Genomic DNA, 13,850 nt, shown 5'->3' on the forward strand with positions numbered 1-13,850 from the left:
TGTAAACAAATCCACAAATTAAGAAGTTAGCAAAATGTTAATGCACCATTTAGGGTGTGCCATATTACACAGAATGTAAATTAGAAGTTGAACAATAACTGAAATACTCTTTGGTTCTATTGGGTAAAGTCACGTAGGTGAAAATAAAATAACAAAAAATCACGACGTTTCGGCCACAACACAAGCGGCCTTCATCAGGTGAAGGGACGAGACTGTCTGGAGGACAGCGCTGTCACCTACGTGACTTTACCCAATAGAACCAAAGAGTATGGATCCTAGCAGTCACGAAAGCTTTAAATCTAGAATAACTGAAATAGTTAATCGGATGTGTACTGGATTCGGAATGAGATTGATAGGATGAGAAGGAAGGATGATGACTATTTTCTGCTGTAGACTTTGGTGTAGGATCAGCGCTAAACATGCATAATGATGAGGTTAATCAATGTAAGTTATCTTTACATTCTAACTATATTAGGTATGATATGTTGTTAATCAAAATTGGTAAGTTCTCAGAATGAAATCGAGCCTATTCTGCAATTAACCGTCAATGACAAAATGACCCAACAATGGACCAAATCTCATCAGATCTCAGAACCTAACAGACTTGAGCCTGGACAGTGCTTCTTGGATGGGTCACCACTGGCCTGCACAGCGTGGGAAGGCCATAATCCAGCAGTACATGTGAAGTAATTTACACTGGTAGTGAACTGACATAACTAATCTCGGATGTTTTTAAATTTGTGTTTCTCAGGTTCGTCAGGTTTGTACAGCAATGGAAACATAGTGATTAAGACGGGCCTAGCGAATGTGGCGGCCGTGTTCTCCTCGGGCATCTCTGTGAACGTGTCGGGGACTTCAGGAGCCCTCAACTTCATCACGCTACTGCCCGAGCGCTTTGCATCTGCTAACACGCAGGGCCTGCTGGGTGAGTTTGGCGGCTCGTTCACAATTAAGTAAATTTGGGCCAAGCGCAAACAAATTTAAATTTAAACGTTCAGCTCTTCCGTTGCATTTTCCGATCATGTCACGTGTTGCCCGGCATGTTGTTCAACGATTCAATACCCATGCTGGGAGCTTCTTCAGTTTCTAGGCTCTGCTTTCGAGAAGTGGGTGGAGCGAAAAATTCAGACATCACCGAACAACACGCACCACATTCCAAAAAATACATCGCAGAGCTGTACAGCACAACTCTAAAAACCCGCGCAGTATAAATGTACACTTTATCACGTAACGTCATTCCAAACTGGCTGTGGAATTTTACTGGGCAATATATTCTCCTTCTGATGTTCAAAGCTGTCTGCAGAATGGGAATCCCAGGAAGCCACTCGCATAGGATTCACAAAGATGGGATTTCTCTTCAGGAGAGACTTTGCCTATATTTATGGCATATGCGTGATATAAGTGCCAATTTTGTTTTTATAGTGGCCAAGGGGTCAATAAAAACCAAGTATCAATTTGTAAGAAGTTAATAGTTCATCTTTGGATAAACTGGCCTCTACCTTCGCAACATTGTTGTGTTTAGTTTGTTGTCCTTCCCCCGCACCTCCGATTATCACGGTTGGCTATGTACAGTGCAAAATAAATTCAACATACGTACATTCAATATCGAATTTATGAAAACATTTCGCACAGAAACTAAAATGAAGAGCAGTTACTGTAAGGTTTATTATTGGTGTTATTTGGGTTGGGTCAGAGTGACCTCCCCAGTGACATTCTGTAATTGGGGGAAAGTGGGAGATAACATGGTAATATTATCGATATTATATATATTTTACTGTATATGCTTTTAACGTTTTTGTTCATTATGCGAACATAAACAAATATTTACAGGTGTTTTCAACAATAATCCAAAAGATGATTTCACATTCAAGAATGGAACTGTGCTGTCATTTAATGGAGCAGATGTGCCTGCGGAGGCTAAATTGTATGATTTTGCAACTACATGTAAGTGGTGTGAAGATCACTATAAACATTTGCTTGAAGGTTTTAACATACACACTTTTGCTTTTGCATGCATTAATACATTAAATAGACGTCATCAACTGCAGTTTTAGTCATTATATAATTTCAGCCCTAGTACAGTCATCGTTATTTGTTAAATGTAATTACTGTTTTTTATAATTTAAATGTTTAAAATGTTTTCACTACAGTTAAGCCTCGAGTGTCATAATACTAGGACACCACATAATGTGTTTTAATATTTTGAACTTTTACATGACTAAAATTAAAACGTTTAGCAATTAAATATGGCAATACATTGTTCCTAAAAATGTAAGAAAGTTTTTTGGTATTAGACACGTTAAATATGGTACAAAAAATGGATATTTTTGCTGTGAAATATATTTTTACAGGGAAAACTGCAGCTAATGAAAGTCTGTTCACCTATAACACCAGTGCTGGGGAAAGCTGGGACACTTTTAACAACAACAGCTTCATGCCGGTGTTTTATGAAGACCTCATTAATCAGACATCTCCAGAACAACTGGCCAGTGTTAATGTTTCCTGCGGAGGCCAGAAGGACTGCATATTTGACGTTCTGAGTACGGGGAACACCAACTTTGGACTGGCCACACAGGACAGCTCTGGAGTCTACAGATCCTTGGGCAAAGTGCTACGTACGTTACCCGTCCCCCTACTGGACATCTGTGAAAAAGAGCTGTGTAGTTCATCGGATTCCTCCAGTATAAATACATATTCTGATTCTGATATAGACAATATACGTAACAAACGAGAATACATAGATTTGAAAATCTGAACTGTGTATCGGGTTTAATTTTCGTGGATTTTTGTAGATCAATATTGTGGCACAATGAAGGCAATATAACGCTTATGCCAATATCCATAAAACATATGCCAATATATACATATATATCGAAATATAAATAAATATATGCGTTATATTAATATATGATTTTAAAGTCGACACTGCTACAAGTAGCCTTTATTAAATAGGCCAAAAATACATTAACATGTGTATTTTTTGTGAGACTTTTTCAAAATTCCTTTTATTATCAGAAGGGGAAAAATTATTTACGAAGTACAAATTCAAGTGGGAAAAAGCCAACGGCATGAACAATTTTTAGAAATAAATTTAAACAAACGTGAACGAAAATATGTAAAAATGTTTACTTACCTCGTAGGGGTATGTGTGAATCATTAGCACCATGGAAAAACGATTGGCTTATACATTCATAGTTATCACCAAAGCCAAAACAACTAAAACGGGCAAAGACAAGTGCAATAGCTTGCTTCAAGCTTCATAAACAATCACACCAAACGACAGTGTTGCAGCATCTCAATCTTCGCCTGTGACTTTTTTTCCTGCAGAAAATTTCCCTCCAAATATAACGAGCAGTGGCCAAATTAGTGGCAGTGTTGGTGAAACAGTGTGGGTAAATATCAACGCGGTGGACGTCAACAATGACATAATTGAGTTCTCACTTGTAACCAATTCTTCGAACATCAACATTTCAGGTGAGTTCACGGTGTAAGAAACCCCACTTCCTTTTTTTCCTACCACCGGACAGGTGTGTAGTGCATTGGCTATGTCACTGAAATTAAAATATACAACGCTATAAAATTCCGTCTACAAAGTCCCTTGATTAGTGCTCATTGATAACTGCTGCTGTTGGCGGGTTGCTGCAGCCGATGGGAATTTGACGTGGAGCCCCAGAAGCTCGGAGCCAGTGTTTGGCGTGGTGAGCGCCAGCGACGGCAAGGCCTCCTCTGTGCTGCTGCTCACCCTCACTCTCTGCAACTGCAGTGCAAACTCCACGTGCGTCTACAACCAGACGACCCTGAGCCTCAACGGCAGTGACGGATCCACTTTCCAGGTCAGCTAGGCAGTTCATCATGTTGTTATGATTTTGGATTTCTATTTGATTTGATATTGTTATTATATTGTAGAACATTGTGCTGTATTATAGCTAGCACCTACAGTGACCACAGGGATCACCTAATTACATACAAAGTTTACAAATGGAAAATAATTAATAGATACCCACCCGCATGGTTCTGTGCATGTACTGTTAGTGTGATAGTCGATTTTGATCACTGAATCGACAAACTGTTACACTGATGCATCATTGCACCCTAATGTGCATGCACTCATAATGAGCTTATTTTTACATTGAAAGTCCTCATACTCAAAGATTCATTATGCTTGCAAGAGACAGAGATAATCTGAGGGAGGAATCCTGCATTTGACAATTAATCCATATTTTTGTGAAATGTGTGTATGAAGGTTGCTGGCTGCAGGTGTAACCCGGGGTACACAGGGATGCAATGCACGGACAACTTCGATGCTTGTGCAGACAACCCATGTCATCCTGGTGTAACATGCTTAGACCAGCTTCCGCCCTCCATGGATTTTAACTGTGGACCTTGCCCTAGAGGACTCACGGGAAATGGATCCAAGTGTTATGGTGCGAACATTTGTTCACTACCTGCAGCTGGGGGGTCTTGTTCAAAGCAGAGCTGTCGCTGATCCCGACTTCTCGTTCTTCTTCCCGTGCATCTTAGCGCTGCAGAGCCGCATGCCTCCACCTGTGCAACGACTGCCGAATTCACCAATTCCTTTCCCGCAGCTGCAGCTGAGACCCCCCCCTGCTCCACTACTTAATTACGCCTCGACTCAACCACTGCAACGTTCTCCTCCATGGCCCCCCCTAAATCCCATTAGCAGACTTCTCGACCACACCCATTAAAGGGACCACATGCCCACAACGCTTAATTCCTTGCAATGGCTCTCAGTCCAATCACGGGATTACTTTCAAAATCTCACTCAACCTCTTCAAGTTCCTTCTTGGACTCGCCCCCGTCTGCCTCTGACCTCTCATTTTACTCCACTCCCCGCCACACACTCTTATTTACCAGCCACCAATGTTTAGATGTGATGCCTCTGGTCAAACTTCTATCAGTGGGAAGGTCGTTCATTCTCCTCTGCTTGTCCCCATAGTCTTGAATTTCCTTCCTATATTCACCCATACTATTGAATATCTGTCCCTTTCGTTTTTATACAATTACTGAACGCCCGATAATACCCATAATTAGTGTATGGCATCTTGAGGTCCAGTTGCATTTATATGCGTTATAAATTCCCATTGTATTGCATGGTATGGTGTTGACTTAGATCATTATTTTTTAAAGCTATGTCTTATTGGTGGTGTCACACACCTGCAATCCACCATGGAGAAGGGAAGTTTGGCGGATCACACAAATGTTGCTAAACTCCCTTCCCTTTGGGGTGCACGTCGAGGTGCTATGCCCTGACTCACCAGGAGGTGGTAGAGCAAGTGTGGACCAATATCATCTGCCTCATCTGTTGGGAGATAGTGTTGCCTCCTCGCATGCGCGGGTTTTCTCCGAGCGCTCCGGTTTCCTCCTACGTGCATAAAAAATGCGTTAATTGACTGAAAATATCTGAATATATTTTTTAACACCAATTTAAAATGCAGATCTCTGCTAAAAAGAGTCGTTGGACTGTGTGTGGCTTCCTGGGTAAATAATAATATCAATTATAATTATTATGGATCATACTAACAATTTTAATTAATATGAACATTCATAACGATTGTTATAATTATTATTCTTTGGGTCTTTCGGTAAAGTAACGTAGATAGGATCAAGTAGTTTTTTGTTATTTTCTTTGAACCTATCTACGTGACTTTACCGAAAGACCAAAAGAATATGAATTCCTGCAGTCACGAAAGCTTGTATTATTTATCCCTTGAGCAAAGGTGACTGCTGAGCTTAGAATTCCTTTGTTTTGAATATTTTCCAGGTCACCAACCTGGACAGACCCAGATTGAATTACACCCAGATTGAATTATATAGTCCACGAAAATGAGCTCACGACATAACATCAATTCATAATAACTATTTGGATAATGTTTACTTGATCTTGATTTTAAACACGAGAGCACTAAGCTGCTGAATAGCCCGTTGATCTGCTCTCATGTGTTGTATTTCCAGACGTGGATGAGTGTTTGACCGTGCCACCTGTCTGCAATCAAACATGTACAAATGTGCTCGGCAACTATACATGCAGCTGCAACAGTGGCTACATCAATACCTCTGCAGACAGCTCCCAGTGCCAAGGTATCACATGTTGTGTTATGATACGCGGAGGGACACAACATAAAATGCTGATTTAATAAAGTATGAAATTTAGTAAATGTATATATCTTTTTTTTAATGGTGTGTCTCATTTGTGGGGTGATGGTGTTTCCATCCCAAGTGTTGCTGCCTGTGACAGAGCACCACACTCATAATTGTGATGTGATATTTACAATTGGCATCTTATGCCTTCATATGCTCATCTCCGGAATGATAAAATGGGTAGCGCTTTTTTGTAAAGTTAACGGTGACTGTTCTGAGAGAGATCAGTAATTTCTGGTATTGACTTGAAGGCTGAAAAAGAGATAAACAATCTTGCATATTTATTAGATTCACAGATTGGTGATTTATGTGACTTTCTAAATATGATAGCAGGTACAAGTAGAAAATGTCAAGTATAATTAGAGAAAGGAAAGTTCGATTTTTTGCAAATTTAATGAGAAAACAAAAGAATGAATATAATGGTTTGAATGTAAAAATTATAGGTACAAGAAGGCAGGGTAGACAAGGAATTAAGTAAATTAGAAAATTGAACAATAGAATGCAATTGTGCGTATATAATGCAAAGTTCTTTAGTAAATATCATGAACATGAGAGAGAGAGAAATATACTACACATTCAATTAATTATGTTCATATTGCAAACATCAGGTTTCAATTTTGAGACGTGGATGGGAGCAAGCACCAATTTATAATAATAAGAGTGTTTCCATGAATACATTTCAATTTGTATATATGTCTGACTTTTGAAAATGCAGAAGAGGATCCCAGCTCAGCGCAGAAGAAGTAAATACATTCTTTACAATGTTTACTTGAATGTGTATTTTCACAGATGTTGACGAATGCATGAAGTTGATTTCCAACTGCAGCCAAAACTGTATCAACACCCCAGGGGGTTTTCAGTGTAGCTGTTACAGTGGATTTCACAGCGTGAATGGCGTGTGTAATCGTAAGTACACACTTTTTTAAATTTCCTAATGAAGTGTAAGAAAAACTATTCTCTGTCTGAACATATCATCTATGAACATAACAACTTTGTCTGAATACAAACTTTATTGTAATAATTCATTTTATATTAAACATGTGTAATATTTTCCTTCCAGCGGATACTCCATGTCAGATGAACATCTGTAGCGGAAATGGAACCTGTTACATCGACAACTTAAATGCATCAGCCTGTCAATGCGACAACGGGTAGGTTTCTCCATTGTATGGTAGCCAAGGGTTTTCCTATTTGGCGCCGCGGTGGCGAGATGTTAACTCCCTCGCCTGCTATACAAAGAGGTCGTGGGTTCGATCCCGACCCTGATGCCTGCTGTCTATTTGGAATTTGCTAGTTCTTCCTGTGGTCGCGTGGATTTTTCTGCGGGTCCTGTTTTTCCCTCCACATTTAGAATCAACATCACGCGTTTACAGTATTTTGCTGCTATAAATATCCACGTGATAAGTCACTTCAATGAGCTATCATTTGTGACCAGGTCGCTTCTGAAAAACAGCTATATTGCTCAGTGGGTCTTACCTGGTAAAATAAAAAGTTTAGTTTAATTAGTTTAGTGTATTTAAAAATATCAGTGGAAAGTACTGCATATGACAAAATCACCTGGATTGCACCGAAGCTCAGAAGCTACGTCTGGAATAAGCCTGGATTGTACTTGGATGGATGACTATGTTGCAGGCAGCAGAAGGCATGCCGCCCTCTCTATTGCTGCACTGTGCTTCTACGTTCCTGCATCTGTGCACGATGCTCTAATCCAATGCATAGAAATGCAATCGATTATTAATATATGATTGGATGAAGCAGTTTAATCTCTGCACAGCGTTTTAGCTGAGTTGTCACCTCTGCTTGTACAGCTGCCAATTATTGGTACAGGAATAATATAAACATACTAGCTTTTTGTTTTTATATATATTTAGAATGTTGAGGATGTGTATATAAAATTGTGTTTGAAAACTCAATATCACATCTTCATATTATCTGATCAGGTCTTTTGTCATGTTTAGGTATAATTCACACTCATGAAACATTGAATAACATCTGAACAGTCTACTCCAGTTGGGAAAAAATACATAAGTTGTGGAACATTTATTTTGCATTTTTACATTCCTGTTGTCTTAGTCATGCATCTACTATTCACGTTGGTATTTTCTTAAAGCTTAGCATGAAGGTAGTCAGATTTTTTTTTTTAAGGTGAGAGGTCCTTCGCAAAGGAGATGTAATGTAAAAAAATATAAACACTCTTGTTACCTGGATACTCAAATCATGGGTGCAAATACACTGCATTGCGATTGTGGTCCTATCAGTTGGTGCAGAGATTTCATCATAGTGCATTGATTGACGTTTCAGCTACATCCTGAACGGCACGAGCAGAACGGAGTGCATCAACAAGAACGAGTGCATCTCATCCTCACTTTGCGACCCCACACATGGGACGTGCAACGACACAGTGGGCAGCTTTGTGTGTGGCTGCGTGGCTGGGTACATGGTCGGCAGCGACGGTCGCACCTGCCAGGATATCAACGAGTGTCAGAATGGAAACGCCAACTGCAAGACTTATTCGTCGTGTCAGAACACCCAAGGGTCCTTCAAATGCGCATGCGATAATGGATTCCAAAGTGAGTGGGGGTTGTGTGCCTAGTGGCTCCTGCCTATCCTCCAACGCGTGCGCGTTTTTGTGGTTGCACCGCGTGTTTTGTTCGGCGTTGGTGTCCCGACGTTTCGCTCCGTGCGCCGGGAGCTTCTTTGGGAACGGAAGAAGCTCCCAGCATGCGCAGCGAAACATCGCCGAGTGTCAGGTTGGAAACAACAGCTGCAGGTACATTTTCAGCAAAGGCTCTTACGACTGTCCTTTTAGCAGTGGATATCAATGTTTAACACGTATGCTTTCGCGACCAATATCCATAATATAGGAATTTTTTTGGGTTGGATCGCGTAAATATGCATGTGTCGTAAAACCCACCACCACCCAGCACAGCCAATTAGTACGGTTTGTCACGTAAATAGAACATGCCATGTTGTGGATTTGCTCTCCAACACACCGGTGTGCTGTACGAGTAAGGAATTGGCATGTTCTGTTTACGTGACAAACCTTAATAATTGGCTGTGTCGGGCAGTGGCAGGTTTAACGACATTTATATTTCCGCGATCTAACCCAAAAAAAACCTATATTATGGAGGATATCAATGTGCGTACTGGATGAGTAACAATGTAGCCAGTTGAATCAAAGCTTCACAAACGACCAGAATGCTTTAGAGGTTTAATTAATCGTATCTCTTATACATTTAAAATGAAATAAACTCTACGGGATAGTGTAATTTTACGGTATATTCGCTTTCTTTCCTCATGATTACAATTATGTTCAGCACTTAATAATTCTGTATATAGATTGTAAGAATAATGTCCACTTTAGCTTTTGCATTGATGTCGAATAGCATTAGAGATTTGTGCGGCACATTGCTGGTCCATTGTTCCCCAAATATATTCTGAATGGCACTTGCGAACCAATGTTTATGTTTATTTATTTTTGTCTTTTTGTTTTAGTGAACGGAACAGAATGTGTGGACATAGATGAGTGCAAAACCACAAACAACTGCACTGGAAACGCTGTGTGTGAGAACACTGTGGGCTACTACCTCTGCTGCTACCCTGGTTATAAAAGTAAATTGCATAGATCTCGTGGCATTCCATACATACCCGCTATTATGGTTCTTCCCATTTAGGAGCTAGTTCCTAAAAGAAAAGATGTTGTCTATCATACCCAGCCTCAGCCTTTTTTCAGTATTTTACGAGACAATAATTGAGCACATTTAGTAGTTGCGACATTCTTATAACACAAGTGAATCACGTAGGCGCTCTGTTTTACAGAAACAGACTGCAGTAGTTTCACAGTAAGCGGCTATTTTGCTATTCATAATTACAATTTAATCAATTTGCAGATACTTTTTTTTTATTTGGACCACGATGCCAATACACCAGGGACTTTTCCTTTAGAATTACATTACAGGATATATTATTGTCCACTCTGAAGTGGACAGTGTTTAGTGTACTGTTACTGCACCTGCAGTATTAACCAGGGTGGCGTGCGGGAAATAAACCGCTACCTTTGGGCCATGTCGCTGGCCCAGATGATTTTTTCTTAAAAGTGTACATGTGCGCAGTGTGTAATATACCTGCTTAACTTTACAGGCAATGGAACTTCTTGTGAGGACGAGAATGAATGTTCCATGGGCAAGCATAATTGTACTGTGCAGCAGACCTGCATCAATACCGCTGGATCATACAATTGCCAGTGCAATCAGGGATACCAGCAAACTGGATCAACTTGTGTTGACATCAATGAGTGCGATACGACCAAGTGCCCTCCGCTCGCCAAATGCACAAACAATCCTGGCTCATACACATGTCTTTGCCCAAGCAACTACTGGAGTAAGTTCATTCATGTCCATTCCACGGACACTCACACGAAGCAAAACATATGAAAGCGTACACATTTATTCATATACAGGGTGCTTAAAAAATATGATCACTTATATGGGACTATCGTTTTTAATGGGAAAGAACGAATAATACACTGTGACATGATAACAAATGTAATGTTAATAGCTTCAAAAAGTCAAAGAGTCTTCACTTGTTCGCCATCATTGTCAACACGTGGCCTGGAATCTCCTCCAGGTGTTCTCCAGAGCCCGGAGGCAGCAGCACATTTCTTGTGGTATTGTTGCAAAGTCTCCAAAGTGTTAACATTTTTTTAAAGCACCCTGTACAACAAGTCTACATCATCGTAATTAAAATATGTGCGCGCCTAAAAGAGACTAACGAATATATAATAGAAACTCAAATAGATGTGTGTTAATCATTTTGCTTTAGTTATATTTACGTTTTATATATGTGCACAGGATTGACAACAGTATATATAATAATAGGATTTTTCCCCTTTTTTTTCTGGCAACAAAACTGAAACCTTTTTTTACAAGGATTCATGTCTGCATCAACCACAATACCTGCAGTCAAAATGCAAACAAAAAACATAGTATGATAATATATGCATTGTCCTTGAAACTGATTGGTCCACACCAAGGGACGGTTTTCTTTTGAGCCTCGACCCAATTGGTGCTCGACCAGATGACGCCTTTTGGCAGACATGAATCCTTGTACAAAAGGTTTCAGTCTTGCTGCCAGAAAAAAAGGGGAAAAACAATATTACATTTTGGTACTGGCAAAGGAGGTCTAATGAAACAGTATATATTTAACATAGAAATGAAAACGAGTAGAAAGCTATCCATTTCGCTCTAAAAATTACATAAATATTTGCTGAAAATGGAGTTCTTAACTGTATAATTGTATTTAAATATGCATTATCTGAGTTATAAGAACTCCATCATTAAGGTTATAAAGCAGTGGTCATTAACATCATGGTAAAGTTGAGAGTTAAACTGTTTTCCCATACAACACATCATCAGGTGGCATTCACCTCCACTGGCCACACCTGGTGAGTATAGTTAAAATCGTAATCTAACAGCCCTAATACATTAGGTGGTCTTGCAATTGGAGAGGTAAACAGATATATTACAACCGGGTAACCAATATGTTACTCGTGGTATAATTGCTGTATGACAAAATTGATTTGAAGAATTACAGACCCAATTGTCTTCTGTTACGTGTATTTTTATTGTTCGTGAAGTTCATACATTGCTATCCAAGTAATGAACGACTTAGATGCCGACAAAAAAACATGTGAGTAGGCTGGATTTAGAAAATGTACAACTTAACATGGAGGTCGTTCTCTGACACAGGAAGATGGACTGCTAGCTTCAGTGTTCCAAATAGGTCTCATGACATAACACTGAGAGCACAGTTAGAATATAATTGGTAAAAAAGTAAAACGATATCTTCCTCTGCCACTTTAAATGGAGCTTGAAGTATCATATTATTTTTGCACCAATGCCAGTTTTTTCGGTAAAGTTACGTAGGTGAAAAAATAAGAATAAAAAATAAATCACGACGTTTCGGAAGCAAGTCGTGATTTATTTTCTATTTTTATTTTTTTCACCTACGTGACTCTACCGAAAGAACCAAAGAGTATGGATCCTTGCAGTCACGAATACTTCAAATCTAGAATGCCAGTTTTGTTGCGTTTTAATAGCTTGCTTGGTCTCCCTAAACCACAGCACTTACTCTACCACGGATGCATTGTGCTTATTGGACGATTAGGTGGAACACGTGGGTATGCCAGGGTGATTACCGTAGCAATTTTGGGAGACCTATAGATGTGTGCTCTAACTAGCACTTGCCAGGCTATTCCACTCATAGCGTGGCACGTGAGGGCAGGCGAAGCCTTTAAGTTTTAATTAACAATGTTTTTAACCTAATTTTATTAAAATTCCTCTCCTCTTGATTTTGCATTGCCAGCTGTACCAATAGTTTGTGTGGTTATATATATATAATCTTGCTGTTATTTGGGCTGTGGAAAATAGATAAATATAAAATGTGTTCATATTCCGTCATCGATTCACCAATGTAGAACATAGTGCAGAAATGTATAGCAGCGACAGGTTTCGCTCTGATGTAAAAGTATGATTTTGGCAGTCAAAAATGTGGCTTTCAAACCAGTGAACATTCAAACAATATAACGAGATAGAATGTATATTTTGTTCTATTAAACAGATAATGGCAAGCAGTGTGTGGCAACAAGTTGCGCGCAGACCACATGCACAACTGAGTACTGCAGTAATGGAGGAACTTGCTTGAATAATGTGAATTGCACTGCCACATGCGCTTGCTTGCCTGGCTACACGGGTGACAAATGCCAGTATGGTCTTGACATTGTCAGTTCATACATCAACACAGGTAATTACATGTATTAAACTATTACCACGAAACAAATTCTTAAACATTTATTTTAATAAAATAAGTACATTTCACGTTTTATCTGTTTGCATGTTATGAGAGCAAACGTTTAAAGCACAGCATCGTTACCCAGTTGTTTAGCACCAAAAGTATACGTATCAAGAAATGTTCCTTCGTGTATTACCCAGGCAATTTTGATCTTTATATAGTAAAATGTGTTGCTCCTCTTATCCGAAAATGACAAATGTCTTTCGTGTTGCACATTGTATTCAACAGACTTGCACGTGACATACTCGCTGTTCATATATGTATCATTTGGCACTGAGACTAGTCCTATAATTATAAGTGACAACACTTCATCAGCGGTACGTTTTTATATATATACATTTTTATAGTATATAATGTATATTTAAATTATTATTCTGGTATAAAAAAAACTGTATAATGAATGATGTTCTGTGGCTTATTTAGGAAAGGTGGTGTAGCGGGAATCAAGCTGGATATCTGTGGAAACGAGTTTTATGGCTCATCGTATTCAACCAGTATAAATAAAGATTCAGATTCTGATGCTGCACTATGAATCCAGTGACCCGAGTTCGATTCCCACTCACGACCAACACCAGTGACAACTATCTGAACTAGTCTTGGGCCTTCCCTATCTTGACTTAGCCTCAAACGAGTATCTGGTGCGATGTCTAAACATCTCCAATTGGGACAGAAAGGCAGCCGGGCATGATGCTGGCCACCCACCCTGTCGTGTGCTGTGCCAGCCTTCATAGGTACTCGCTAGCAGAACTGGCCCCAACAGTCTTTTTAAGGCTATACACGGGGGATCTCTGTCTTTGTGGATTATTTAGTATAATGTGACCATACGTGGTAAACCTTATACC

At 39.5% G+C, this 13,850-nt stretch overlaps 1 protein-coding gene across 1 annotated transcript in view; it reads left to right on the forward strand.

The window, feature by feature from the left end:
* The window catches only part of LOC116947002 (uncharacterized), a 34,609-nt gene that overhangs the window by 1,802 nt on the left and 18,957 nt on the right, over positions 1 to 13,850 (forward strand). The window contains exons 3-16 of the mRNA XM_032962338.2: positions 752 to 925; positions 1,831 to 1,944; positions 2,352 to 2,615; positions 3,328 to 3,474; positions 3,646 to 3,833; positions 4,244 to 4,424; positions 5,974 to 6,099; positions 6,949 to 7,065; positions 7,220 to 7,310; positions 8,461 to 8,729; positions 9,655 to 9,771; positions 10,300 to 10,539; positions 12,778 to 12,960; positions 13,237 to 13,325. Of these exons, the coding sequence (XP_032818229.2) occupies positions 752 to 925; positions 1,831 to 1,944; positions 2,352 to 2,615; positions 3,328 to 3,474; positions 3,646 to 3,833; positions 4,244 to 4,424; positions 5,974 to 6,099; positions 6,949 to 7,065; positions 7,220 to 7,310; positions 8,461 to 8,729; positions 9,655 to 9,771; positions 10,300 to 10,539; positions 12,778 to 12,960; positions 13,237 to 13,325 (2,300 nt within the window). The remainder of the gene's footprint in view (positions 1 to 751; positions 926 to 1,830; positions 1,945 to 2,351; positions 2,616 to 3,327; positions 3,475 to 3,645; positions 3,834 to 4,243; positions 4,425 to 5,973; positions 6,100 to 6,948; positions 7,066 to 7,219; positions 7,311 to 8,460; positions 8,730 to 9,654; positions 9,772 to 10,299; positions 10,540 to 12,777; positions 12,961 to 13,236; positions 13,326 to 13,850) is intronic.

Source organism: Petromyzon marinus, chromosome 28 (assembly GCF_048934315.1).
Source record: "Petromyzon marinus isolate PM22_M1 ecotype Great Lakes invasive population chromosome 28, UKy_Petmar_22M1.pri1.0, whole genome shotgun sequence".
Taxonomy (NCBI): Eukaryota; Metazoa; Chordata; class Hyperoartia; order Petromyzontiformes; family Petromyzontidae; genus Petromyzon; species Petromyzon marinus.